This window comes from Sus scrofa, chromosome 16, assembly GCF_054392235.1.
Source record: "Sus scrofa isolate SSC_HxYL_T2T_F1_AM1 chromosome 16, Sscrofa_HxYL_maternal_Yorkshire_Landrace_v2.0, whole genome shotgun sequence".
NCBI classification, from domain to species: domain Eukaryota; kingdom Metazoa; phylum Chordata; class Mammalia; order Artiodactyla; family Suidae; genus Sus; species Sus scrofa.
Genome location: NC_139398.1, coordinates 45110909 through 45137306, shown reverse-complemented (window position 1 = coordinate 45137306; position 26398 = coordinate 45110909). Strand labels below are relative to the sequence as shown.

Sequence of the window (26398 nt, the reverse complement as noted above, 5' to 3'; positions counted from 1 at the left end):
GACTCTAATATCGATTCTGACGGTGGATATGATTTTATGTAACACTCTTTACTTCAGACTGAAATGGGTGTTAATGACTTCCCCTCTGAGAAAGCTTTTGATTCAGACAGAATAAAAAGTGTGATTTGAAATGTACAGTTTGAAGCCTGATTTGAACTGATAGTTGAACAGTTAATTGGTTAAAGTGTCTTGTCATTAAAAAAATAAATAAAATGCATGCCCTAAATGACTTTGAGTGTAAAACATGCAAATGACACTAATCTTTTGATATTGGGCCAAGGCCTTTTCTCTGAGTATGTGGCCACTGATCAGGGTTCTGTATTATATTTCTTGCATAAAACACAGCCATTACCTATGATTTTCTGCTCCTCCTTCTTTAAAGTAGAACCATAGTTAAAAACACTTGGGAAGCCATCTGCCCCTTTCCCTCCCAATCCTTTAGAGTCATCTTACCTAAATCTAATTCCACAGCAGTTTGTTTTCGGTGACTTACTTTCATTGATTTCTACATTAGTTTTTGTAGAAATTCTCTTTGCAAGTTCGTGTTTTATGCATTGGTGTCACGTGTAGTAAAGCTATCTAATGATAATAACAGATCTGACTGCCTTAATGAGAATCATGAAACAGCTCAGGAGCAGAAGTGAGCAGACATGGAGTTCTTGTTGTGGCCCAGCGGTAACTAACCTGTCTAGTATCCACGGGGATGCAGGTTCAATCCCTGGCTTTACTCAAAGGGTTAAAGATCCGGCATTGCCTCGAGCTGTGGCATAGGTCACAGACACAACTGGGATCTGGTGCTGCAGTGGCTGCAACATAGGCTGGCACCTACAGGTCTGATTTGACTCCTAGCCTGGGAACTTCCATATGCCATGAGTGTAGCCCCCCCCCCCAAAAAAAGAAGTGAGCAGAAGTCCAGAAGGCAGGCTATCAGTCATTCCACGTGCCACAAGCACAGCTAAAAAAGATAGAGAGGTTTTTTACTGTAAGTATATGAAATTTTGGTTTGAAACCAGCTAAAGATTTGTCTTCACCTGTAACTACTTAATGTCTAACTCATATCATACCTTAGTCCCTCTTTGGGATCAGTTACATGGCTAATGTTATTATTGTTGTCCTGCCTTCTTTTCCTTCATAGCACTTTTTTTTTTTTTTTTTTTTTTGTCTTTTTGCTATTTCTTGGGCCGCTCCCGTGGCATATGGAGGTTCCCAGGCTAGGGGTCGAATCGGAGCTGTAGCCACCGGCCTACGCCAGAGCCACAGCAACGTGGGATCCGAGCTGCGTCTGCAACCTACAACACAGCTCATGGCAATGCCAGATCGTTAACCCACTGAGCAAGGGCAGGGACCGAACCCTCAACCTCGTTCCTAGTCGGATTCGTTCACCACTGCGCCACGACGGGAACCCTCATAGCACTTATTTTTACCTAACTTTACTTAGTTCTTCCATATTTACTTACTGTCAGTTACTTCCACTGCTAAGTGAGCTCCATGAAGCCTGAGGCTTGTAACGTGCACGTTTGTATCCCCCAGAGCTTGAAACAGTGAATATGCAGAATGAGAGAAATGTGGCTGTTTCCTTCCAGCACTTGTTTCAGGCCAGTGTCCCACTAAGATCTGGTGAATTTCTTCTTCGAACAAGAAGGAAAGGCAGAGAGTAGGTTCTGTGGCCCTTTGGTGCCCCTCTGCAAGGTAGTGTTTGATCCAGCTTCCAATCCAGCTGCTAAATCTCCTGATTGCAGGGAGGGCGCCTGACGGTTTGTACTGATAAACCATGGTTGAATCATTAACAGGGCTTTTGTTCTTTGGGTGTTGTCTTAAAAAGATCAGTTCAAGGTAGAGTTCTTCAGCCTCAGCATCATTGACATTGAGGGCTAGATAACTTCTCTGCTGGTGGGAGGTCAGCTGTCCTGTGCATTGTAGGATGTTTGGCAGCATCTGGCCTGCTACCTACTAGCATCCCCTCCTCCCATCAATTGTGACAACCAGAAATATCTCCAGACACTGCCAGGTGTCCCCTGGGGGGCGTAGTTGCGTTGTTGCTTCTCCCCTGCTGAGAACCAGTACTTTGAACTAGTCCTGGATGACAGCTAGGACCCACAGCCACACTAACCATGTTGTAGTAAATCCACTCAATGGCTTTTTGAAACTTCGTCTTTATGTCTGATTGTAATGTTCTCCAGACTTGTCTTTCACAGGCTTTATTTTGAGTTCAACTAGTCCTTTGTGGGGCATTTTTGGCTAAAATTCTCAGGACAGATTACCACTCAGCTTTTCTTTCCTCAGGCTGCCTGCAAGCGTCTTTCCAAGCTCGTGTTTCTCAACTGCCAGGATATTAGGCTCCTGACTATATTGCCAGCAGGAAAAAAAATTCTCTCCCCTCGCCTAACAACATGGCAGTTTGTTGCAAGGCCATTTGTCACCTGTTCCCCTTGCTCAGATGTGTTATTGAGGTGGCTGTCGGCTTTTTCTGCCTTTTCCCCTCATCTCTCCACGCCTTCCTGTTTTTCCTTTTCCTCCCAGTGTTTCCATGGTGGCTCCTTGCTGGAGCCAGAGGACAAACTGCTGACAGGAACATCCCTTGAATATCTCAGCATCTGGAGAGGGCCATTGGCACCCTCCATTGGCGGCTGAGCAATGCGTGGCTTGCCATATTTGTCTCCTTTTTAAGGCCCAAGAATTTGAATCCACTCCAACATCTAAATGTTGTCGTTGTTAGGACAGCAGGCTGCCATAGTACCATAGTGAGGCCAATATCAAACATGTTTATTTGGGTTCCATATATTAATATTTTGATTTGTTCCTATTGCTGTTGCTTTCTTTCACCTCACACCTGTGAGATGGAGATAGGGGACATAGAGGCCATTATAAAGGCCAAATAAACTTGAACATAGCAACTATATTTTAAAGATCTTTTTGTCTTAGCCATTGTATAAACATGTTTTTTTCCTAATATTTTGTTGAGTCAAAGAATCCTTTGAGTTGGCCAACTGATAGTGGTGTGTTGAAGCTCACCAGGGATACCAATATTGAGTAAGCAGGAAGAAGAGTTACACCCTGCAAAATCAAACCATGTCTTCCTGGTTGTCTGATCAGGAAGCAGTTGACTGAGATATATTTTCTTTCTTCCTTCCTTCCTTCCTGCTTTTTAGGGCCATACCCACGACATATAAAAATTCCCAGGCTAGGGGTCAAATTGGAGCTGCAGCTGCCAGCCTACGCCACAACCACAGCAACGCAGAATCCAATCCAGTCTGCCACCTTCACCGCAGCTTGTGGTAACACCAGATCCTCAACCCACTGATCGAGGCCAGGGATCAAACCCGCATCCTCATGGAAACTATGTTGGGCTTGTAACCTGCTGAGCCACAGTGGGAACTCCTGACTGAAGTATATTTATGGCATGGATATAACAGAAAAAAGCTGAATAGAAGGCATGTCCAGAAACCGAGTTTTGTTTTGGTTTTTTTTTGTCTTTTTGGGGCCATACCCGTGGTGGCATGTGGAAGTTCCCAGGGTAGGAGCTGAATTGGAGCTGTAGCCAGTGGCTTACGCCACAGTCACCGCAATGCCAGATCCGAGCCACGTCTGCAGCCTACACCACAGCTCACAGCAACGCTGCATCCTTAACCCACTGAACAAGACCAGGGATCAAACCTGTGTCCTCATGGTTCCTAGTCAGCTTTGTTTCTGCTGAGCCACAACGGGAACTCCAGAAACTGGTTTTTAAATATACAGTAGTGGAGTTCTCGTCCTGGCGCAGCAGAAGTGAATCCAACTAGGAACCATGAGGTTGCAGGTCCAATCCCTGGCCTCTCAGTGGGTTAAGGATCCGGCATTGCCATGAGCTGTGGTGTAGGTTGCAGACTCGGATCTAGCATTGCTGTGGCTATGGCATAGGCCGGGAGCAACAGCTCCGATTAGACCCCTCGCCTGGGAACATCCATATGCCGAGGGTGGGGCCCTAAAAGGACAAAAGACAAAAATAAACAAACAATAGTTTTTTTAAAGGAGAATTCAAAGAAATAAATAAGATAGTGATATGTCATTTATGTGTCAGTTAACATCAGGTTACTTCAAATGTTTTTGTAAAGTCAGTCTTTGGGAGACAAAATTTGATGTTCACTCTGAGGCAAATGTCGGATTTGAAATATACCAGGCTCAAGGGCTTCTCTCTCTCATGCCATTTTGAGGAATCAGAGGCTGTAGTGGAAAACAGTGCAGTTCCGTCCCACAAAATTCTCAAATTGGGAGGGCCTCCGAGCACATCTCCCAGACCCAGTCTAAGCGTTTAGGAGGGCAGAGGAGGAATCATCTGATTGTGCTGATCCATTTCAATTACTGAGGCAGACACAATGGGTGGGAATTGATGAGGGTTTTTTCCCAATACCTCTTCACCTCATAAACTATGGAATTCCTATCTCCAACATGCACTTCACAGTACCAGGATATCTGCCCGCCCTCCCACCTCCCACCCACTCAGCCATTTCAGTATGCACAGTTAATGAGTATTAAGTTAAAAAAAAATAACCTTAAAAGAATCAATTTCATGGTGAATGCATCTAGTTAAGCAAGCCGTTTAAACAACATTTTACTCGTGTGTAGCAGACCATTTTATAAGTTACTGATAGCTTTACAAGTCTGTGTTTCAGACAAGCTAATTGGCTGTCTCTGATGTGTTTGGGGCTTTCACTCATTAACTGTCCTTCCTGTCTAGTCCATACTTGACTGGCTCTTGTACGTATAAGTAGGACTTTTTACACAACCATATGCTCTTGCAGGAGCAAGTTTGACATAGATTTCTCCCTACTTACATTATTTGCCTTCTTGAAATAAAGGTAAATCATCACTGAGTATTGCCTCAAACATGGAGGATACAGAATCAAGGGTAACACCCTGTAAGTGCTTGGTATCCAAAATGAATGCTGTTTTGAAAGAGTGGAATAAAAGAAGGCGAGAAAAGAGAGAAAGAAAATGGTGAGCTGTTGGAAGCTGGCTGCCTCTGTAATTAATGGCTATGTTATAGATGTTATTGAAAAGGCTGGTGCCTGCACCTGCATGCAAAGACAAGTGTACCGATGCTTCTATTTTTGCATATGTCAATGCTTTCCATTCTCTGAGATAAGAATTAGTTGCTTTATTTGGACCCAGATTAAAGGAATCACTCAAAACCTAAGACCCGGGTCTTGGGATTTCTGGAGTGGTTCTTTTCCAGGATAGGCTGTTTACTTTTCTGTTTGCAAAAGAATTCATTGCAGCTGCCTCTAGGCATATGTATATAATAGATTTTAAACCAGTTAGGCCTAAGGTTTGAGACTGTTCGTGAAATCCTACCTCCTGTACGAAACTTGGCCTAATTAATTGTGAAGAGTAGTAACTTCTCTCCAATATTCCCTTTCCCTCCTTTTCTAACATTTTAATGTGGGATGAAATTTACTACATATTGTTGCCCTTTTCATTTATAGTTTCATTGTACGGAGTATACTATGTCTAGCATTGTCTGGGTCCAATAGAGAATAGTAATTTTTTTCATTGTGCTCTCAAGGAACCAAGGACTCATACACGTGCAACATTTAGAGAATAGTCATCCAATCGGTGTTTTCTTCGCGATTTTGGGTGAAAATGGAGTTCACCATAGACTAGTAGAGATGCTTTATCCGCAATGAGTCTTGGTATCTTAACCCCTTAATTTATGTAGTAATCACTGATAATGCCTTGTTGAAAAAGAAATGGCTCATGTAAGTGAATTTATATTTGCCAAAAAGTAGAAATAGCTCAAATGTCCATCAACTGATGAACATGGATAAACAAAATATAGCATACCTATAAAATATAACATTATTTAGCAATAAATAGAAATGAAGTACTGATTCATGCCACACATGGTAAACCTTGAAAACATCATGCTAAATAAAAGAAAGCAGACTCGATTTAACTTGAATTGTGTAAGCGATCAGAATTGGCCTTGTATGTAGATAGGTATTAGATTTTAGTTAATCTTACATAAGAATTCTTACTGGAAAGGAAACAATTCTTAACTACTCGAGGATGCTTTGATTATTAGTCTAAATGCTTAAAGAGAAAATCAAGCTATTAAATTTATAAATGGAGTTTTGAAATATTTGAGTGGTTAACTAATTATAAATGGGACTACACAGTAGTCAACCCCCTGAGCATATTTGCCAAAATTTAACATACGTATAAATAGAGTATTAAGACATTTTTTATGGCCTCACCTGTGGCATATGGAAGTTTCCAGGCCAGGGATTGAACCCAAGTCCCAGCCGCGATCTACACTGCAGCTGCAGCAATGCCAGATCCTTTAACCCATTTTGCCGGACCAGGGATCAAACCCACCCCTGCACAGCAACCCAAGCCACTGCAATCAGATTCTTTACCCGTTGTACCACCGTGAGAACCCCAAGTAATAAGATTTTTAAGTTGAATGCGATAGCTTCAGCAAAAACTAGGCTTCTAGTTTCTAGATACTGTAAGCTTAATAAATTGTATATTCCCTTTTAAAACTGCAAAGTAACAATAACTAGTATTTCTGTGCACTAAAAGCCATCCTTAAGGACACCAGAAACCTCAAACTGACAGGTTCGCCTGGAACCTGGAGTTCTTGAGGTCTGTAGGATATCCCCATGTGAAAGAAACCCAGGCTAAACACAGAGAGGGAAAAAAACAGAACTTTGCTGAGAGATGACCCTTCTGCCTCTTAGCCCACAATCAAAAACATCTGAAATCTGGAGTTCCCGTCGTGGCTCAGCGGGTTATAAACCCAACTAGTATCACTCAGTGCGTTAAGGATCTAACGTTGCTGTGAGCTACGGTGTGGGTCTCAGATGAGGCTCAGATCTAGTGTTGCTGTGGCTCCAGTTTGACCCCTAGCCTGGAAGCTTCTATACACTGTGGTGCAGCCCTAAAAAGAAAAAAAAAAAAAAATCTGAAATTTTACATGGAGACTGTCCAGGTTGGAAAAGCCAACTTCTCCATCCCCCTAAAGTGTGAGCCACTTACACTCACAAGAAAAGAGAGGGCTGACAAACCATGTCACGCTGAGGCCCTGCCAACACTCCTTGTGCCCCTGCTGGACAAAGCAGGAAGCTGCAGGATGGTTTAGGCCCAGGCTAGGCAATTTTTTTTTTTTTTTTTTTTTTTTTTTTTTTCCTATGAAGAGCCAAATAGTAACTATTCTAGGCTTTGCAGGACATACTATCTTTGCCACCGTGACTCAACTTTGCCATGGCAGCGTGAAAGTAGCCGTAAATAAGTGAGTAAGTGTGACCGTGTTCCAATAAAACTTTATTTACAGGGAATTTATGGTGCCTAGGTGCCAAGGAGGCAACCAACTGTGGCTACTGTGACTAGGGTCACTTTGACTTTTAAAAGTTTCCTCTGTAACGTGAAGGCTTCCCCTTGAGATGATAGGAGGACATCTGCTGGGTCTCAATAGACCATCCTTTCCACCTGTGGATGGAGGCATCAGAGGTTGAAAGCAAGGTTGGAGCAAAGGCCCATGTGCAGGAATCCGGCTGCCAAGGGCCAGGTAGAGGAGAGGAGTGGGTGCATATGGGGATACTGGGTGTATCTCATTGAGCCCTGAAAACAGGAAGCATCTGTACCTAAATATGCGCCTTTCACAGTGACTGTCTGCTAGGCAAGCTTTGGGGTTAAGAGAATCTCATACACACACACACACACACAGAGATACCCCAAGTAGATCAAAAACAGAAAATAAATGTTATCTCTTCTGTCTTTCCAGGTTAGCAAATTAAGCAAAAATAGGAATGCTTTTCAGATCCTAAATCTCACTACCAAAGCAAATGGGGTCATTTCATTTGGCTCTCCTGGAGCATGCCAAATCCTCCTGTGCAGTGGCAGGCTGGGTTTCTAGATAATTATTGTCACAACATATAGCATTCTCTGCACGTCAGAGGTTACCGCCTGGGCAAGAAGACTTCTAATAAGGGTGAGGCTCAATCACAGGTCATAACCTGAAGTCATTTGTCTGGTTTTTAATTATTCCAAGGTCAGACAGGCTGCACTTTGCTTAAGAAACAAGCCGTCTTATCAGGACTACACATTTATATTACACCTAGTGTTCTTGAAAGCAATCGTTCATTATAAATACACACCCCAAAGTAATATTGTCATATTGGTTAACATCGAGTTGTCATTTTCTGGGCTCTATTAGTATTCAGTAAAAAAAAAAAAAAAAAGTATGTATATGTATATATATATATATTCGATGTTGTAGTATCTTTGGGACTGTGGCAAATTGGCTTTACTAGTATTAGGTATTTCTGCCTTTAATGACATTTTTAGTACCTTTCTAAGGATTTCAGAATCCTGCAAGCAGTACAATGAAAAGGGGAACAGCTGGTGCTGCTCTCTCTAGACTAACCTTTCTTTGAACAAGCTGCCAAGAATGCACTCGGAAGAATCTTAATGATGCCCAGCTACTTTATCTCCAGACCCTGTCCTGGAGCCAGAGTGTGGGCAAAGTTCTCTCTGACTTTGTTGAAGGTTACCACGTTAATCAAGACAGCTAAGCTAGAGGGCCCCCTCGAAAACATACAAGCAAGATGCATAGACTTAGTGATGTGCTGGTAAGCATTTAACAACCAGTCCTCTAGAAAGAAAAAATTCTGATGTGTTTCTCTTGCAGATTTCCATGGTGTAAATACTCCAAACCAGGGCTGATTTCTTGACAGGATGATTTGACATCTTTGTGTCTAGAATTGGAAAGGGGGGCACAGAGTCACTCTTTCAATACGAATGTTTTTCCCCCAGTGTGACGTGTTCATACAATAGGTATGATAGGTTCACACAATAGGTACATTACAGTAAGGAGCTATGGTATAGCTGAGGAAGGTCCCGCTCACTTTTTAATAGTCATGGGCAATACCCTACAGTATTGCAGTCCATTCAGACTCTCCTAGCATCTTTTTATTGGGAGCCCTGGGGTAAATGTATCATCCAGATGGTCCTTTTTTTTTTTTTTTGCTTTTTAGGGTCACACTTGCAGCATATGGAGGTTCCCAGGCTAGGGGTCAAATCGGAGCTGCAACGAACAGCCTACATCACAGCCACAGCAAGTGGGATCCAAGCCGAATCTGTGACCTATACCACAGCTCATGGCAACACCAGATCCTTAACTCACTGAGCAAGGCCGGGGATCAAACCCACATCCTCATGGAAACTAGTCAGGTTCATTAACCGCTGAGCCATGACAGGAACTCCAGATGGTACTCTTTTAAATAATTTGAACTAAAGTTGATTTACAATCTGTGTTAGTTTTAACTTTACAGCAAAGTGATCCGGTTAAACATATATACCTATTCTTTTTCAGATTCTTTTCCATTGTAGGCTACTATAAGATATTGAATATAGTTCCCTGTGCTATATACTAAGTCCTTGTGTTTTTTTAATCTATTTTATATTATAGTATTGTGTATCTGTTAATCCCAAACTCCTAATTTATCCCTCCCCTCAAGACCATACTTTTATCAAAGAGTTAAGAACTAATATAAACCCATCTCAAAAAAGCATTATTATTATAGTTCTTTTAAAAAAATACAAACTATTCAGTGGGACACATTGTGACAAAGAAACCAATATGAATCCACTGGGTTCAAGATAATTAACTGTCTTGTTCCCTTACGTCATTCTCCAGCTTCCCCTGCTATCCATCAAATCCACAATTGCTGTTTTTCCTGGATTTCTGAATTTTGTTGATGAGCCTCACCCTGTAGTCTCTACTGTCAGTCTTATCTGTTGACCTGTCACTCTTGGTTGCAAGGAGCCAAAGTTTTCAGCCTAGACCCAAAGAGACCTGAATTCCTTATCAAGAGATGAAGAAAGAAGGTGCCTTATTCCTAAATTTTCTTTTCACAATCTTTACCCAAAATATTTCTTACTCAAATTAACTTACATGCCTTCAGAATTATTCTAACTAATCATATTCCTCTTTATTTGAATCAGTTGCTTTTCTTACTTCCAGGTGAAGTATAGTCAGAATGCTATAAGTGAGTGAAAAAGCCTTTCGTAAACTGTACCGTGTTAAACAGTCTTTTGTGGCCACTAAAGAGCCAGGCAAAGGGGCCTTGTAATCTCATAATACAAACGATGGGGACCAACGCTTTGTCAAGTTTATTGTTTCTGTTTTATTTCGATTTTACAGTATTCTCTCTACTCCATGGAACCCCATATATTGGCAAGGGAGCTGGCACAGGTAGCTCATGAGAGCACGCTTGCCAGGCTCGTTCACGAAGTAATGGTTGAGCATTTCTCTTGTGGTTCAGTGGGTTAAGGATCTAGCGTTATCCCTGCATCGGCTCGCTGCTGTGACATGGGTTCAATCCCTAGTCCCAGGTACTTCTGTATATCGAGGGCATGGCCAAAGAAAAAAAGAAGTGATGGTTGAATGAAGGAAGCTCTGGGAAGCCAGCTTTCAGGATGGAGATTTCCAAAGCTCCTTATACTGATTTTCATTCCACCACAGCCACCCCCAAGCTTAAGAGAGCTTCATTATAATTTGCAGGCTTTTTTGCCAAGGGAATATATGTGTTGTGTGTTGATGGGGATCTGGGAGAAAATATCCAGCTTCTGTCTCTAGTGATGAATGTATGGAAAAATACGCTAATAGCCCCAGATAGGGCAAGAGATACCTGCATCAACAGGGACAGGATCAGCTGAGGTGGTATTCTGGACACGGAAGAGGGCAGGGTGCTTTTAGTAATAGCAGTGCCTGGCTGGTGCTAATGCGTTGCATTCACCAGAACTAGGGGTGACATAGTCTAGGGTGCAGAGCACAGTCCCATGCATCCTAAAGAGATGTGACACACCCTCTCTTTTTAATACCTTACCACACATTCGTGTGGGTCAAAGCACTGTTTATAAATATCTGAGCTTACAAAGCAACTCTATGTAACATGAAAACACTAAATAACCCCTTGTGGACTGTTCTATGATCTGCTTCCCAAAGATGTTTAAAAGAAAATGAGGCCAATTCTGGCCACATACTACTAGATGGCTTAATTATAAAAATAGAAAAAAAGCAAGCAGCTTATCATTATAAATAAAATGAGATCTGCAGGTTTTTAAAAAGTTAAAGCTCTATCATTGTAGTTTAGAAACTATTTACGTGACTACTAGAAATTTAGGCACAACAGGTTTGCAGGAATTAAAAATAAAATTTTTGAATATCAGGTAAGGCCAAGATAGGGAAACCAGTATCATTACAATCTCAGTAGAGGTCCTATAAGTAGGAAGGAATGATTTGGTTATTTCTCTACTCAAGGAAACATAATGGACAGCTCCTACCCAATGAGTGGGTCTCCTGGGCTGTGTAATGTCTCACGGGTTTAACAGCTGCTACAAACATTAGCAACAAGGAGATGGTGCCGATTTGTCTCTGTTATATTAGGACTTTACAGTCAATGGGACGTGTGAATAACGGAATGCAGTAATGCAAATCACACCACAGTTGTGTGAGTAAAGAAAGGGCTCTGATGACATAGCTAAAATAGGCTGGCAACTTATGGTGGCTTTGTTTTCCTATCTCTAGGGTGGCACTGACATATGCCCACTGTCTGTGGCCATTCCGAAAATAGCTAGATGATCACAGGTTGCCAGGCAGCTGTATCCTGATGTCACTCCCCCAAGTGCCATCTCCAGAAGCCAATGTGAAACAACCACCAGCTCCTGATTCCAGCAGTTTCCAGTTAGCCACGACATTTAAGCTGCTGATAAAGTAGTCAAACAACTTAGGTTCATTTTCTCTTGAGTTTTTTTCTAAAATGTTTATCCTGATTAGAAAATAACCTTTAAAAAAATGTTCTCCATCATAAAAAATAGACCCTTGCATCATAGACAGCTTTTCTTTAACCTTAAAAACGATATCCAGTGTAAGTATATGATTTATGTTGGTCAAACTTAAACACCTTTCTTTAAAATTATACATCAGAGTATAGAAGGACAGAAACAGCAATTATGGACAGGTCAAATGTGACTATGGGTAATTTTTATTGTAGTCATGGCAGGGGGCTGGTAAAAGGTGAACATTGGGTTAATATAAGAAAACAAAAATGTTACCTATAGAAAAATGTTTAGCGTTCCCTGATGGCTCAGTGGGTTAAAGATCTGGCGTTGTCGCTGCAGTGGCTCATGTCTCTGCTGCGGCGCAGGTTCCATCTCTGCATGAACCTGCAAACTTCCACATGCCATGGGTGTGGCCAAAGGGGGGAAAAGAAGTTCAAGTCAGAGCCTCGTCTCCATCTTCCTGTCTCTTGTATTGTGCTCTTTGATTTAGAAACATGAAACTCTCGTGGTGGAAAGCTGTTATACCAGCAGACACAGTCAGTCACTGATTGTATTTGAATATCCTTGGAATGCCAAACTTGTTTTAAAATTGATATTACAAGTGTCACATAATGTGGAGTTCTTTGGAGACCAGTAGGGTGAATATGGCAGAATTAGATACCCACTTAAGTTACAGATCTGAAAAATCTCAGGTTACCCAGCTTATTTGTCAGCTTAGCACCAGTAGCCTCCTTCATCTGGAGACCACCCTGTAATTGAAGCCTCTGTTTCCTTCTCATGTTTAATACTCAGCAGGAACAACTTCTGAAACAAAACTGCCTTTGGACATCTTTATTATCTTCTAAGTGTGCCTATGTCATAGACTATATTTTCAGTTGCTTAGAAACCAACCTGATGCATAGCTAAAATCCTTCTTGTGCTGTTGTGTCTGGTCCATATTGCAAAATGTCACAGGTTAAGGTATTTTGTGATCATTTAAGTATAACATTGTTTTTAAATTAGCTGTTGCTGTGCTACTAGGATGAATATTGTGAATTTTTACATGAACCATTTGGAGGAAGAAGTGTTAATAATATATGCTTACTGTGTTATTCTTTATTTTAATATTATTATACTTCTTTCCACCATTTTAGCAATACTTAAAATGCTGTCCTTTTAGGTTTGAGTTTATAAAATGTGACAAAGGTACAATTTCCTTTGGGTACCAGATCAGATAATGCATGTGGCATTCTATCCTCTCTTGATGGGAGCTTTTTTTTGGTTTTTTTTTTTTTTTTTTTGGTCGTGTTGTGGGGTTCTTTTTATTTTTTAATTTTTAAAAGTAAAAAAAATTTTTTTTTACTGTTCTTCTTTTTAGGGCCATGCCTGCAGCCTCTGGAAGTTCCCAGGCTAGGAGCTGAATCAGAGCCACAGCCACAGCAACACAGGATCTGAGCCTATACCACAGCTTACAGCAACGCTGGATCCCTAACACACTGAGGGAGACCAGAGATTGAACCCTTTTCCTCGTGGATACTAGTCAGGTTCTTAACCCACTGAGCCACAACAGGAACGATGGGAGGCATTACTGATCAAATACCACACAACATTCTAGTAAAATAGGGTTCCCCAGTTTTGCATTCAGTGGCACAGTCTGAGCCTCTCTTTGTGACAGAATCAAAGAGACTAACGTCTCTGATTTTAAACTCTTGAGAGCAGCCAACTCCTCTTTCAAGCTGTAGACCCCTAGCCTGGGAACCTCCATATGCCATGGGTGTGGCCCTAAAAAGACAGTTCCCTACCCGTCGCCCCTGCTAGCTCTCGCCCCTGTTGGCCCGTGGCTCCAAGGGTGGCACAGGGTTGGTCCCTGGTACTGGTTGTTGCACAAGCAATTCCAGATTCTCTTGGAAGTCAGTCATTTCAGTGCCCTAAAGAAAACAGACTAAAACGAATGGGGTTTACATTTTCCATAAAAGCCCTCTTAACAACATGATTTGTAAAATACCTTTGCCAAAAATTGTTCTGAAGCTGTGTACCCATTTTCTGATCTATAAATGAGTTTCCCACTACTCTTCAGAATCGGAGTTTTTTGTTTGTTTTTTGTTTTGTTTTGTTTTTGTCTTTGTCTTTTTGCCATTTCTTGGGCCTCTCCTGCAGCATATGGAGGTTCCCAGGCTAGGGGTCGAATCGGAGCTGTAGCTGCCAGCCTACGCCAGAGCCACAGCAAAGCGGGATCCAAGCCGCGTCTGTGACCTACACCACAGCTCACGGCAATGCCAGATCGTTAATCCACTGAGCAAGGGCAGGGATCAAACCCGCAACCTCATGGTTCCTAGTCGGATTCGTTAACCACTGTGCCATGATGGGAACTCCCAGAATCGGAATTAATGAGAGTTCTTCCATTCTTAAAGGCTTCTTTCTTTTTCTTTTTGAAAATAGTAATAGTATTTATTATGAATTTGCAGGCATCTCTAGGAGGACTTTGGGGACACACGTGGACCGTAAAATGTGAGCATATTTGTGGTTCCTAAATTACCATTAAAACTTAGTGTTATTTATATCTTCTTGCTCACATTAAAAATGTATACACATGGAGTTCCCATCATGGCTCAGCGGAAACAAATCTGACTAGCATCCATGAGGACTCAAGTTCGATCCCTGGCCTCCCTTAGTGGGTGAAGGATACAGCATTGCCATGAGCTGTGGTGTAGGTCACAGACGTGGCTTAGATGCAGTGTGGCTGTGGCATGGGCTGTCAGCTGCAGCTCCAATTTGACCCCTAGCCGGGGAACCTCCATATACCGAGGGTGCGGCCCTAAAAAGACAGAAAAAAAGGTATACACGTATTAATACCAATTTGAATGGTGTGTCCCTGCTGTTAACATTAGTCTGGTGCTTGTGATGGTAAAGGCAAAATGAAACCATGTTTGGACATGGCAGAAGATTGGGACCCCTTTTTTTTTTTGGGTCAGGTATGGACTAAGGTAAGACCTTGGAATTCTCCCTGGCACATGGGATTTAATACAGTTTGTTGACCAAGAATGTCTTTGAACAATACCTTTTCTGATGTTGCTACTCACTGTATTTGATATTACGCAAACCAAGTTGGGCTTTAAATGCAATGTCTTATTCTTGTGTGATGCAGTGTGTGGGTGTGTGTGTGGGTGTGTGTGTGTGTAGCTTCATGAACTTTGTACTTTATCATACCCTTTTGGAGAAGATCATCAGTACTTCTGAAAATCATCAATACTTCATAATACTTTGATATTTATTCTCAGCCAGGAGCTGATAATTCTGGATGCTTTTAGTCAGTATCCTAGCCCAGTACATGCTAAGAGTGACTTGTGACTGTTTATTAATCAGACGAGTTTTTAAGGTAGCAAGTGTTCCACCCCACATACCAGTTATAAGGTCTTGACTTTTTCCTCCATAAAGAGTCAGAACTGAAAGAAAAAAATGCTAGGAGACTTTATTTATGTATATATATTTATATAAAAGTGTATGTGTATATATATATATATATGCATATGCTATATATTTCTTTTCTTTCCTCTTTCCTAAAAAGCCACTTATGGCTTTTTCATCTCCAAAAGAGATGCCAGGGGAGTTCCCGTCGTGGCGCAGTGGTTAACGAATCCGACTAGGAACCATGAGGTTGCAGGTTCGATCCCTGGCCTTGCTCAATGGGTTAAGGATCCGGCATTGCCATGACCTGTGGTGTAGGTCACAGACGCAGCTCAGATCCCGCGTTGCTGTGGTTCTGGCGTAGGCTGGCAGCTACAGCTACAGCTCCGATTCGACCCCTAGCCTGGGAACCTCCATATGCTGCGGGAGAGGCCCAAGAAATGGCAAAAAGACAAAAAAAAAAAAAAGGAGATACCAGAAATTTAAGGGAGAGAGAGAAAAAATTATTTCAATTGTATTTGCGTGTGCACGTGTGTGTTCGATGGTCCAAATAATTGTCTTATGTAATTGATACTGTACATGCTGTCAGCCATTACCAATCTAAGTTAGCAAGGTGATATCACTAAAGCTACTCTACTAGAGTTATTTTAATTGAGTTGTAACTTTTTGACATCTGCAACGTATTTTGCCCAGTGCCATAATACATATAATTCTTTCCTAGACTTCATCAGACCTCCCATGCCGTTAAGTGAATGGGTAGAATGGTGGCTTGCAAGCAGGTCATTCACCCCTAAAGAAAACACTCTGGGTCACAACATATAGCCCACATTATAACCAAAGCTGTGGATGGGATTCTACAAAGTCCTAGACATCCCTATTCATATAACTTTATGATCTATTTCATTCCTTAAAAAATTTCAATATGAGAAGGGTTTTGATATAATTATTAACATATTTCTCTTTCCCCCCTCAATTAAGGTCAAAAAATATTTTGAACTTGAACCACTTGCACGTGGCAAACGCTGGATTCTGCAGCCCTGCTCACTGGATGACATGGATGCACTGAAAGACAGCTTCTCTCGGCTGATAAATTTGTTAGAAGAAAAAGACCTTGAAGCTGGAAGAATGTGAGATCTGGCGAGGAAATCGGGTTCTCACAAGGCCTTGAACCTATCATGTTAGTTTTGCATTTTAATTTTATTTTGGTATCCAGACTGTAATGGCTTCAGTATCTGTTTTCTTCCAGTTATCTCAGACTCTTATCTCTCTATAAAAGTGAATATTCTGTAAATCAGGTGAATTATCATCGGCATTAACGTCAAGTACACACTACTGAGAGAGAATTTATTCTCTGTTTACCACTAATTATTTTCACCGCATGTCTCTTCCTTCTGTTGTTCTAAGCGTCTCTTCTCTTCTCTGTGCTCAAATGGATGGCGTTCCTGGCTCAAGGAAATCGAATCCCTGATGGAGGACTCAGGGCGACTGAGAACCTGGGCTCATTTACCCTGGCCTTGGGGTGGAGTGCTGTGTGACTGGGGCTCCACATAATAAGTATCTCGTCTACAAGATCTCTTGGGGGTTTTCTTTCATGTTATTTTATTTTTAAGTTTTTTTGTTTTTGTTTTTTTTGTTTTGTTTTGTTTTGGTTTTTGTATATGGGCCTTACAGATTATGGAAGAAAAATGAGCACCAAAAACTTCAATTAATTACCTTATCAGAAAGAAATATCCTGCCATAGTAAATTGACTTTGAAGATCTTAAAGGCAAGATGCCTAATGGGTTTTTTTTTTATTATCATTACATCTGAAGTCTCCTTCAATCCCCTTTTTCAGAGCAAAGAGATTGTTTTAGTTTTTGAGAACAGTCAGAAGAAATTCAGACACAATGCACCCATTACTGATTACTATTTCATCAAGTCCTCCAGTATTTTTTAATAGAAAAATTACCCAACATAAAGTCAAGCTGCAACATAATAGGTTTCTTAAAGCCTTTTTCTAAAACTCTTATGTCTGATTGAAATAGAGGAAATAATTTTTTAAATGATAATTTTTTTAAAAAACAGCCAACTGAAGCTGGCTAGTGTTTAAGCTGGCGTGGGGTTGACAAGAGATGACAAAGGCAGAATCATCTGTACATTCATTCAGTAAGTGCTAATACAGTCTAATGGAGTCTGTTAATGTCTCCGTCTAGTAATTAAAGGTCTATCAGTATTTCTATTATAAACCCCTATTTTCAGGGGTTTCAACATACCCTTAAACATGTGCTGGGGCTGCGGCAAATAAATAATTTTAGGGCCTAGATTCAGTCTTTGGAACTAATTTTTTTTTTCCACTTAATTTAAATTTAAATTATGCAGAGATCAATGTACAGTTTTACTAAGTTTTGGCACCTTTGACCTTTTCTAAATCAGAACTAATCTATGGATATTGAAGTTAACGGATGAAATACTCTTTGGCACATTTTGTAGATTTTTGGCCACTTAAATACCAAGTGCCCAAATAATAGAAAACTGCTCCCTTCACCTGAGCAATAAAAACATGTTTGTAATTTTTAGGTAGCATAGACTAATTCCCAAATGCCGCAGACTCGCACTATATTACAGGGTGATATGATGTAATACCTTGCCATTCTCCAGATAATGTATGTCATTCAAATATAGCTTTTGTGGTTTAATCTGGTAAGTGGATCTTAATGAAATCATTACCTTTGAAACATCGAACCCTTCTTTTAAGCTTTTTTTTTTAATGCAATGGATCAAAAAAGATTCACATTCGATTTTTGTCTACAACGTCCTTGAATATTTTTAGCATTGTGTAATCTATGAGCAGCACAAAAGTTTTATTCTGATGACCACTCACACAATTTCTGCTTTTATTTTGTCCTGTTGTGCACCTCTTTTATGAAAAATAAATGATTATTAGGCATTGCTCTCTCTGCAAGTTCATTAAATCTAGAATGTTGTCTTTTTAAGATACCGTGGCTGAGTGCTCCTAAGCCATCTGTTAAATGACTTCCCGTTGTCTGTGTGTGTGTTCATGTGTGCGCCAGGGATGGGCTTCTCCTCAGACCCACGACTGTCTGCAGTGTCTCAGCCGTCAGAATGAAAACATTATCAATCAGTACCCAACAACAGCTGTTTTTGACAAGTTTCTGTCTGACGCCTAATGCTTTACAACTGTCAATAAGGCTCCTTCTTTGTCTAGCAGTTCAGAGCTCGCCGGCTTGCTGCTTCCGTGCAGCATCCTGTCCTTGTAACCCTAGAATGTGCCGTGTTTTGGAGATCCACATGGGGGGGGAAGGGAGGGGGCTCCAACGACGGGGCGTGGGGGGGGTGGGGGTGGGCATGCGTCTGTGTCGTGTTCCTACTTCCTTGTAAAGTGCCACAGGTGTCTTAGTTTGCATATTCAAATGTTGTATAGGAAAAACAGTCTGTTCTGTACTTCTTCACTTAGCTTCTTGTTATATTTATGGAAGTTACCAGTTTTTGTACCTTCTTAGCTAAAGCAGTTGCCTTTTTGTAATGGCAATTAATTTATATGACAGAACTTTGTATCTCTTGTAGTTGACAGTATCCGTTGCTGATTAACTGCCATATTGCCCTGTCTTTCAATTCAAAAATGCTGTATCTGTACTTGGAGGTTAACAGAGTCCTGTGGACAATTGCCAGGCAAGAAGAACTCCTATTGTCCGTGATTTATATATGATTTCCACAATCTTCAAATGAAAATAAACGCTGAGTAGAATTGTTGTTTTCAGACTGACTCCTTCCAGCCTTAGCATTTGGGAGTCCCAGATTTCTGTTTACATTTGTGTTGCCTGTTTAAGTCTTCAAAATAAGTTCTGCTGCTCTTGGGTCAAAACAAATGATTAATTCGCATTTCCTTTGAAGCCATTGTGAAAACTTCGAGACAAAAAAGAGGGGGGGGGGAGCGCAAGTGTCTTTTCCAGTTGGTTTGTCTTCAACAGCAATTTACTTTCATTGGAGCCATTCCTTCAGAAGGAGCGAGCAGAGTCGAGATGTTAATGTCAAGTATCATCCTTCGATCTAAGCGTCGCTTTGTAATATTTACTGTAAAAGCAACTTTCTAAGAATGGCTGTTTGGTGCCATGAACTATGTCCTTCAATAGGGATCGAGGCCCTCCGGAAATAAGACGATGTTTTTAAGTGACTGGAGGAAATTCTGTATATTTACAGGTCCATTCTTAAGGATGAGAGGATTCTATAAAAGAGAAAGAAAAATGAAAAGATGAAGAAGAGAAAGAAAAAGGAGGGGAGGGATTGAAAAATATATGTGTGCTAGAAGATGAAGAATACAAATCCCAGCTCTTGTTTGGTCCCAAATGCAACATTCTCCTGACAAATTATTTAACTCCACAGAAAGCTTGCAACACTTCCCTTCTGAGCTGGGATCTGACCTGCATCCTAATTTTGTTTCCAAGGTAGGCAATTAGCAGTTATCAAATTCCTAAGCCCCTCAGACCTATCCAAGCAAATGTGGACAGAACTGTAAGATTCTAAGGCAAATGGGGTTTTCTTAATAATGTCCAGATGGAATATTCAGACTCCAGTGGAAATCTAATATTCATGCCTGGCTTTATCCTCCTTATAATTTTAGAGTGCATTTTCATTAACCTCCTGACCTAATGGTGCAAACAGAAAGGAAAAGATACATGGGGGTGGGGGGCCAGGAAGTGGGAGCTGCCTTTGGGGATCCCTCGATTTCAGTGCATTTGGAAGGAAGGATAAAACTTCAGGAGAAGGTAGATTCCCTGCCATCTCTTTCCCTTAGCCTGGGTCCTGGAGATCTGGAGTTCACGCTGTGAAATGCATTATCATATCGTGTTGGGAATTCCTGGATCCCAAGGGTGCACAAGTTTTGGTCTCTGCTGAGTCAGCATGATTAAATGATTTGCAGCTCAGGGTTAAATGTTTTCCAGCTCAGAGGCACACAGTGACTGATGAGCCTGATTTGGCACCCTACCCCACCCCCCTTGTACCGATTTAGGAACATGAAAAGGATCCCTGTAAGACCCAGAAGCCTCAGATGGGATATCAGTTTCCCCTCTGCTGTCCCATCCTCTTTGAATGAAAAAGCTTTCCTTCCACCTTCATCAGAGCTAGAACTTCTGACTTCCCATCCTGGGGATTCATCTGTGTGTGATGACCTCTTCATTCAGTGGCTTTCTGTGAAAACCAACGCAAAGAGTTTAAAAGGCACCAAGAAAAATCAGTAGAAAAAAATATATATATAAATAAAAGATGAAAAAAATCTATACTTCAATTAAAAAAAGGAATTATGAAAATCCATTAAAAAAAAAGAATCTCCCCAACCTATACCTTTCTTTCCTCGCAACACAGATCAAGTAAAAAGTGCACGATTCTTCTATCAGATTTTCTCTGCATTCCCATCTTGCATTCCATCTCAGCTCTATGAGGCCAGCTCTGATCATTGGGTCCTGGTTTGGCAAGGCCACCAATGATGTTCTTAGGCGTGCCTCACCTCCACTTTTTCATCCTCTGCTCAAGTCCTCGTGTTGCAGGCAGTTTCCGTGGGAAGCTCCATTTGAATAATCACTTTTTACAAGGGAATAGTTCAGGCTCTGTGGTTTAAAGCAACTTCACTTACCATACGCACTTTGTAAGGTTACCGCTGCCCTGTTTGGAGAATTAGGAGAGGGACTCGATTCCAGGCCTTGCCAGTATCAGCCTGGTTTATGACCCAGTCTGATTCCTGACCCCATATTGCTCCAGTAGACATTTCCACAACTGTGGACCACGCTAGGCACAGCCATCAAATTCCACTTAAAAAAATTAAAAAAAAAAAAAAAAAGATTCTCTTTTGGGGGAAAAAATGATCTTCAAACTACTAAAAAATGATGAATTCTTTTTTTTTCCCTTTTTTGTTCAAAAATCTCTCCCTCTTATGCTGAGGCTCTTAAAATATTCTGCACAGAGTGTACATCCTGGTTCTTTTTAGCAGCAAACTTTCAACCATGGAGAAGAGTTGGTAACATTGTCCCCAGAGGGGAAAGCCTGCCTTCAAGGGCACAGGAACAGGGGACGTACTAACAAATGAAAAATAAGCCTTGAATAAACATCGGGTTGCCAGGTCTCCCTCAGTCCCCTGTTTCCTCATGGGATGGGGGGAGGTGGTCATTTCAAAAAAGCCTAAGATCACCTACATCACAGGCAACCCTTCCAGTAGGTGTGAAATCCAGCCTAGAGTGCCGCAACCTTTGCTGACAAGTGATTCATTGAGACAAAGGCTGGAGACCCAGCATCAAAAAGATGTCAGACCAAACACCAAACGCGCATAAATGATTGCTTTGCAACCGGTGGAATGACTGACTAGAAGACCTGGTCTAATGATGTCCTCCATGTCTGGACAAGCTTACAGAAGACATGGGTGGGGGATGGGGTGGGGGGGGGAGCTGTTTGCAGGCGGAGCCTGTGAAGAAGGCTGTTTCTGGAGAGAGACATGAAACCGCAGTCCTCACCTGAGAGGCTCACGCGGAGATGAATGGTTTCTGGCTGGTTTGTGTATAGTATATGGAAAGGTCAATCAGAAAAATGTGTGTCAAGGGCACCTGAAGGCCAGACTGGTATGATGTGATATTAAATCATTAGACATATAAATAGAGTAAATTAAAAATGAGTAAATTAGAATTTGGTTGGAACGGAAACTGCTCACCAAAAGGCAGAGACAGGAATGCAAACAGTAAGTCTGGCTGTCATTCCCTGTAATCTGGAGCAAGTCAGCTTTGGCTCTGGACCTTCTCCATTTGTTTTACAACTTTCTAGACATGGGGTCTATCAGCCCAACACTTTTATTAAGCCGCTTCGACAGGATTTTTCAGATGACAGCTTGTCGAGACTCAACTTACCATGGTCTTTTTTATAGGTTTTATCTCACAATTGGAACTTTGGGTTTTGATACTTTTCGAGTTTTAATTGATTCATGACTCCAGCACATTTTTGTTGAACACCTATTATGTACCAGGCGTTGTGTTAGATGTTTGGGATACAGCAGTAAACAGGACAGTCTTAGTCCCTGTCTTTGTAGGAATTTAATTCCTGTAGCATTTGGCTAAGTTAGGTTATTTCTGTGACTCTAGAGAATTTTTTTTATTGGGGGAGCATTTTATGTTAAGATTGCAGTTTGACTCTCCAGATCTTTAAATATTTTTTTCTAAGTCCTGATTCCCGGTTTTCAGCCCTGATTTTTTTTTTTTTTTTTTTTTTTTTTGCCACATCTGAGGCATATGGAAGTTCTCGGGCTAGGGAACAAATCCAAGCCACATCTGTGACCTACGCCACAGCTGCAGCAACACCGGATCCCCACCACCACCACTGCACTGGGCCCAGGATCAAACCTACACTGCTGCAGAGACAGCACTGCATCCTTAGACTGCTGTGCCATAGTAGGAACTTCTCAGCCCTCCTAATTTAAAATTGTCTTTTAATGCTGTATTATTTCTTTTGAGACCATTAATAAAACTAGAAATCTGACACACATATACACCAAAGAGGCTTTGCTTCTTTTTAGTGTCTTTCTAAATAGAACTTTGTAAAGCTACCACCTTCTCTTTCGCTTTTACCACAACAAACCATGTGTCTACTACACAGAAGTGCTTCCCAAGTGCAAAGCGTAACTCACCTCCTTTTCATCTTCTCTGTATTCAAAGGGCTTTACCTTTTTCTCTAGTGTAGTTTGGTCTCATCCTTTTATCTGGTAATCTAAGAAATGATGTGTATTTGAAATGATGCACCTCCAAGAACAAAATTCTTCAGTGGCAGCCTCTTGTGTTTCATTCCACCTAATGGTAAAGGCTGTTGTGTTTAAAAATTTTTTTAAAAAGCCGCAATTCACACACACAGACAGAAGGAGTAATCTGTAAACTATACAACCCCCTAGATGTTTTACCTCGTCAGAAGCAGTGAGTTTCAACTAAGATTCGGGCTGCTTTGGTTTGCTTCTCATTGAAGCTTTAGATTTTTCTTTCTCACTGAAGATTGGAAACCTGCAGAGACATCTTTAAACCCATTATTTATTCCAAGAAGGTACTTGGGCAAATTTGTTCCTTTAGCAGGAGGTAATACATTTTTAGATTTAGAGAACTTCTGCAAAATCTAAACCAGCACCATTTTCATTTCCCTAAACACCTAAAGTCGATACCATACTTCCCTGCCAGCCCTAAGCACCATGACAGATGTACCTCTCAGAAAACCACAACATGTTCCCTGCAGTCTACCAGCCTGGGTACCCAGGTAGAATCACAAACAGAAACAAAAACTTTTCCACTGCCATTCAGCTTGTCAATTTCAAGTCATCCCCAATTTTTTGGTAAAACAGCAAAATGCAGTGAAGTCATGTAATACCCGAGATTAATTAAAATGTGTGGCTTATACTTTGACATCCTACCCCTAGTGAAATAATGGATCTGGATAATGGTCATCAGTGGCTGCTAACAGCGCAAAGAGGGAAACAACCAGCCATCCCATGCTTCCTGAGAAAAGTGTGCAATACCGCCAGTTGCAAGTTTATTCTTGCCTCCCCAAATCGAACGTTGTCACATCAAACCTCTAGATCTAACAATTTGCAGAAATTGTAGGAGCAGAGGAGTATGTTAAACCACACATGGTGATTTAATGCAATAATTCGAATCCAGACTGTTGGAAACTCAACTGGGCAGATGAATTGGTTTCTTAAATGGCAAGAAGGAAAGAACAGAGGGAGGAAACCTATAGAGTGAGTCTTAAGAGTTATATCAAATAATTGCAAAGTATAGACCTCATTTGGATTCTGGCTCAAACTACCAAAATGTAGAAGGATAAATCTGAGATACTGGAGAAATTTAAACAATTACTAAAGATATCATGAATTAAGGAAGCATTGATTACTGGGATACTTTAAATGTGATAATGGAACTGTAGTTGCATATTTTTTAAAGAAGCCCTTATCTATTAGTGACCTGTACTTAGATATTCATGGATGAATTATTATGCTTCAGATTTATTTCAAAATAATCAATTGGGTGTAGGGAGGAACAGAAGTGAGCAAGGATGTAGGTGCAACAAAATTGGCCATGGGTGACAATTGTTAAAGCCAAATGATGATGACGTGAAGGTTCATGATAACTTTTTATTTGCCTCTGAATGTATAACTGACGTTTCCCCCAAGAAACAGTATTTGAAAGAGAGGAGGAAAAGAGGAAGTGAAGAGAGTGAAAAAGAAGGAAAAGAGAAAGTGAAGAGTGTCAGAAAAAAAAAGTCGCAAGTTTTCCCACTGTGGCACAATGGAATCGGTGGTATTTCCGAAGCATTGGGACACAGGTTCCATCCCTGACCCTGCACCGAAGTTTAAAGGATCTGGCATTGCTGCAGCTATGGTGTAGGCTGCAACTGTGACTTGAATCTGATCCATGGCCCAGAAACTCCATATGCTGCAGGACAGCCAAAAAGAAAAAAAAAGCTACAGAATAGGAGATTTTTGCAACACAAAACCAAGTCCATTGCCAAAAGATATTCAGAACAACTCAAGAAAGAAAAAAGAGCAATCAGTTTAGTGGAAAAGCTAGCAAGAGACTTGAACAGGCACCTCATAACGGAAGATGCTGTCCAAATAGCCGGTAAGCTTATTAATGGTAAAGAACTACCATGAGGTAGCACCATCCACCCACCAGAATAGGTTCAATTAAAGATAGAACCAGGAAAAAAATTTTAAAAGTGTGTCAGCCTGGCATGTTCATCACCACTGAAAATGTGTGTCCTGATTGCAAGAAGGAATTTTACAGCATAGTGACTAATTGCACAGATTGGGAGTCAATCAGAACTGGCCAAGAGTTTGGCTCCACTTGTTATTGTCACCTGACCTGGAGAAATTACCTAACCGTGTTTCAATTTCTCCTCCATAGTTGAGGTAATATACTTTCTTCCAAGGATTAGCATGAGGGTTGGAGAACATCACACATGGAAGGGTTTCTTGTGGCTCCTAGAACATAGGAAACACTAGAAAAATGGTGACAACTGTGATTCTAGGAAGCACTTTTGGAGCAATTCTCCCTTCGTATTTCTTAGGTAAAAAGCTCTGCAAGAGCTGGGAGAGGTTGAAAGGTATAAAAGATGAAGCTTTGCACCAAAGCAAGTTCCATAAAAGCCCGTCCTCACCTGGTCATGGAATCTTTGTAGACTAGGTCGACACACCTCCAGTGACCTCCATGGCCTCAGTCTTTCATCACTCAACTACCCATTTATTTATTCATTCACTAACACTAACTGGATTTTATTATATTTAAGGCACTGGGCTGTATTACCAAACAGGTAAAAACCAATTAAAAACACAATCTGATATAATACTCAGAACTAAATATTTGCTAGAGTTCTGTGGCACAGCAGGTAAGGATCCAGCACTGCAATTGCAGCAGCTTGGGTCGCAGATGTGGTGCGGGTTCAGTCCCCGACCCAGGAACTTCCACGTGCATGTGGCCAAAAAAAAAAAAACCACAATTAAATATTTGCCAGTTAAATATTTACTTCTTCAAAAGACTTGAGTTTTTCTTTTTTTTTTTTTGTCCTTTCTGTATCATCAGCTTGTAAATTTCAGAAAGGCGGTGCTTATGTCCAAGGTTGCCTTTTTAACTCTTTACAGCACTTACTACAGGAAACTTTCATGAATGCTGCTGACTGGCTGATAACTTCAAGTTAGAGACAAGAGTTTTGAATTTAACATTGTTTTCATAGGGCTGGGATTCAAAGAATTGTGATATACAACCTTTTAATCTCTTTTCTGTCTATATAATTTTACAAAATTGGGTCAGGCTGCATATTATTTTGAAACATGCTTTTTATTTACTAATAAAAAGGAGAAGTTTTCCATGTTGTTGGATTTTTTTCCCTAAAACATGATTTTTCATGCCCGCCTAGCATTTACAAATACCTTTATTTATCTAACTCATTCCCTGTTGTTGGATATTTGGATTTATTTCTGTTTTAAATGTCTTTGTAGAAGAACATTTGTGCCCATTTCTTAATGACTTCCATAGCAAGCGAAATGACAGGGTTTGAAGTGGAATTACAGGGTCAAAAGGCATAAACATTTTTAAGGTTTTTAAAACATATCCTCAAATTGCCCTCCCAAACTGTATCAATCCCCAACTCCAACGAGTGACTAGTTGTCAGTTCCTATTT

At 40.9% G+C, this 26398-nt stretch overlaps 1 protein-coding gene and 1 long non-coding RNA gene across 4 annotated transcripts in view; both read left to right on the top strand.

Moving 5' to 3' along the window:
* The window catches only part of ARL15 (ADP ribosylation factor like GTPase 15), a 442112-nt gene extending 423159 nt beyond the window's left edge, over window positions 1–18953 (top strand). For all 3 annotated transcript variants that reach the window (XM_021076689.2, XM_085002263.1, XM_085002262.1), the window contains one exon: window positions 16186–18953. In XM_021076689.2, coding sequence (XP_020932348.1) covers window positions 16186–16338 — 153 coding nt within the window. In that variant the 3' untranslated portion in view covers window positions 16339–18953. The remainder of the gene's footprint in view (window positions 1–16185) is intronic.
* A 452-nt stretch (window positions 18954–19405) lies between these two features.
* On the top strand, window positions 19406–26086 carry LOC146395546 (uncharacterized). The gene is made up of 2 exons (XR_014831334.1): window positions 19406–19650; window positions 21417–26086. It is a non-coding gene; the product is annotated as an uncharacterized LOC146395546 (long non-coding RNA).
* Window positions 26087–26398: the final 312 nt, after the last annotated feature.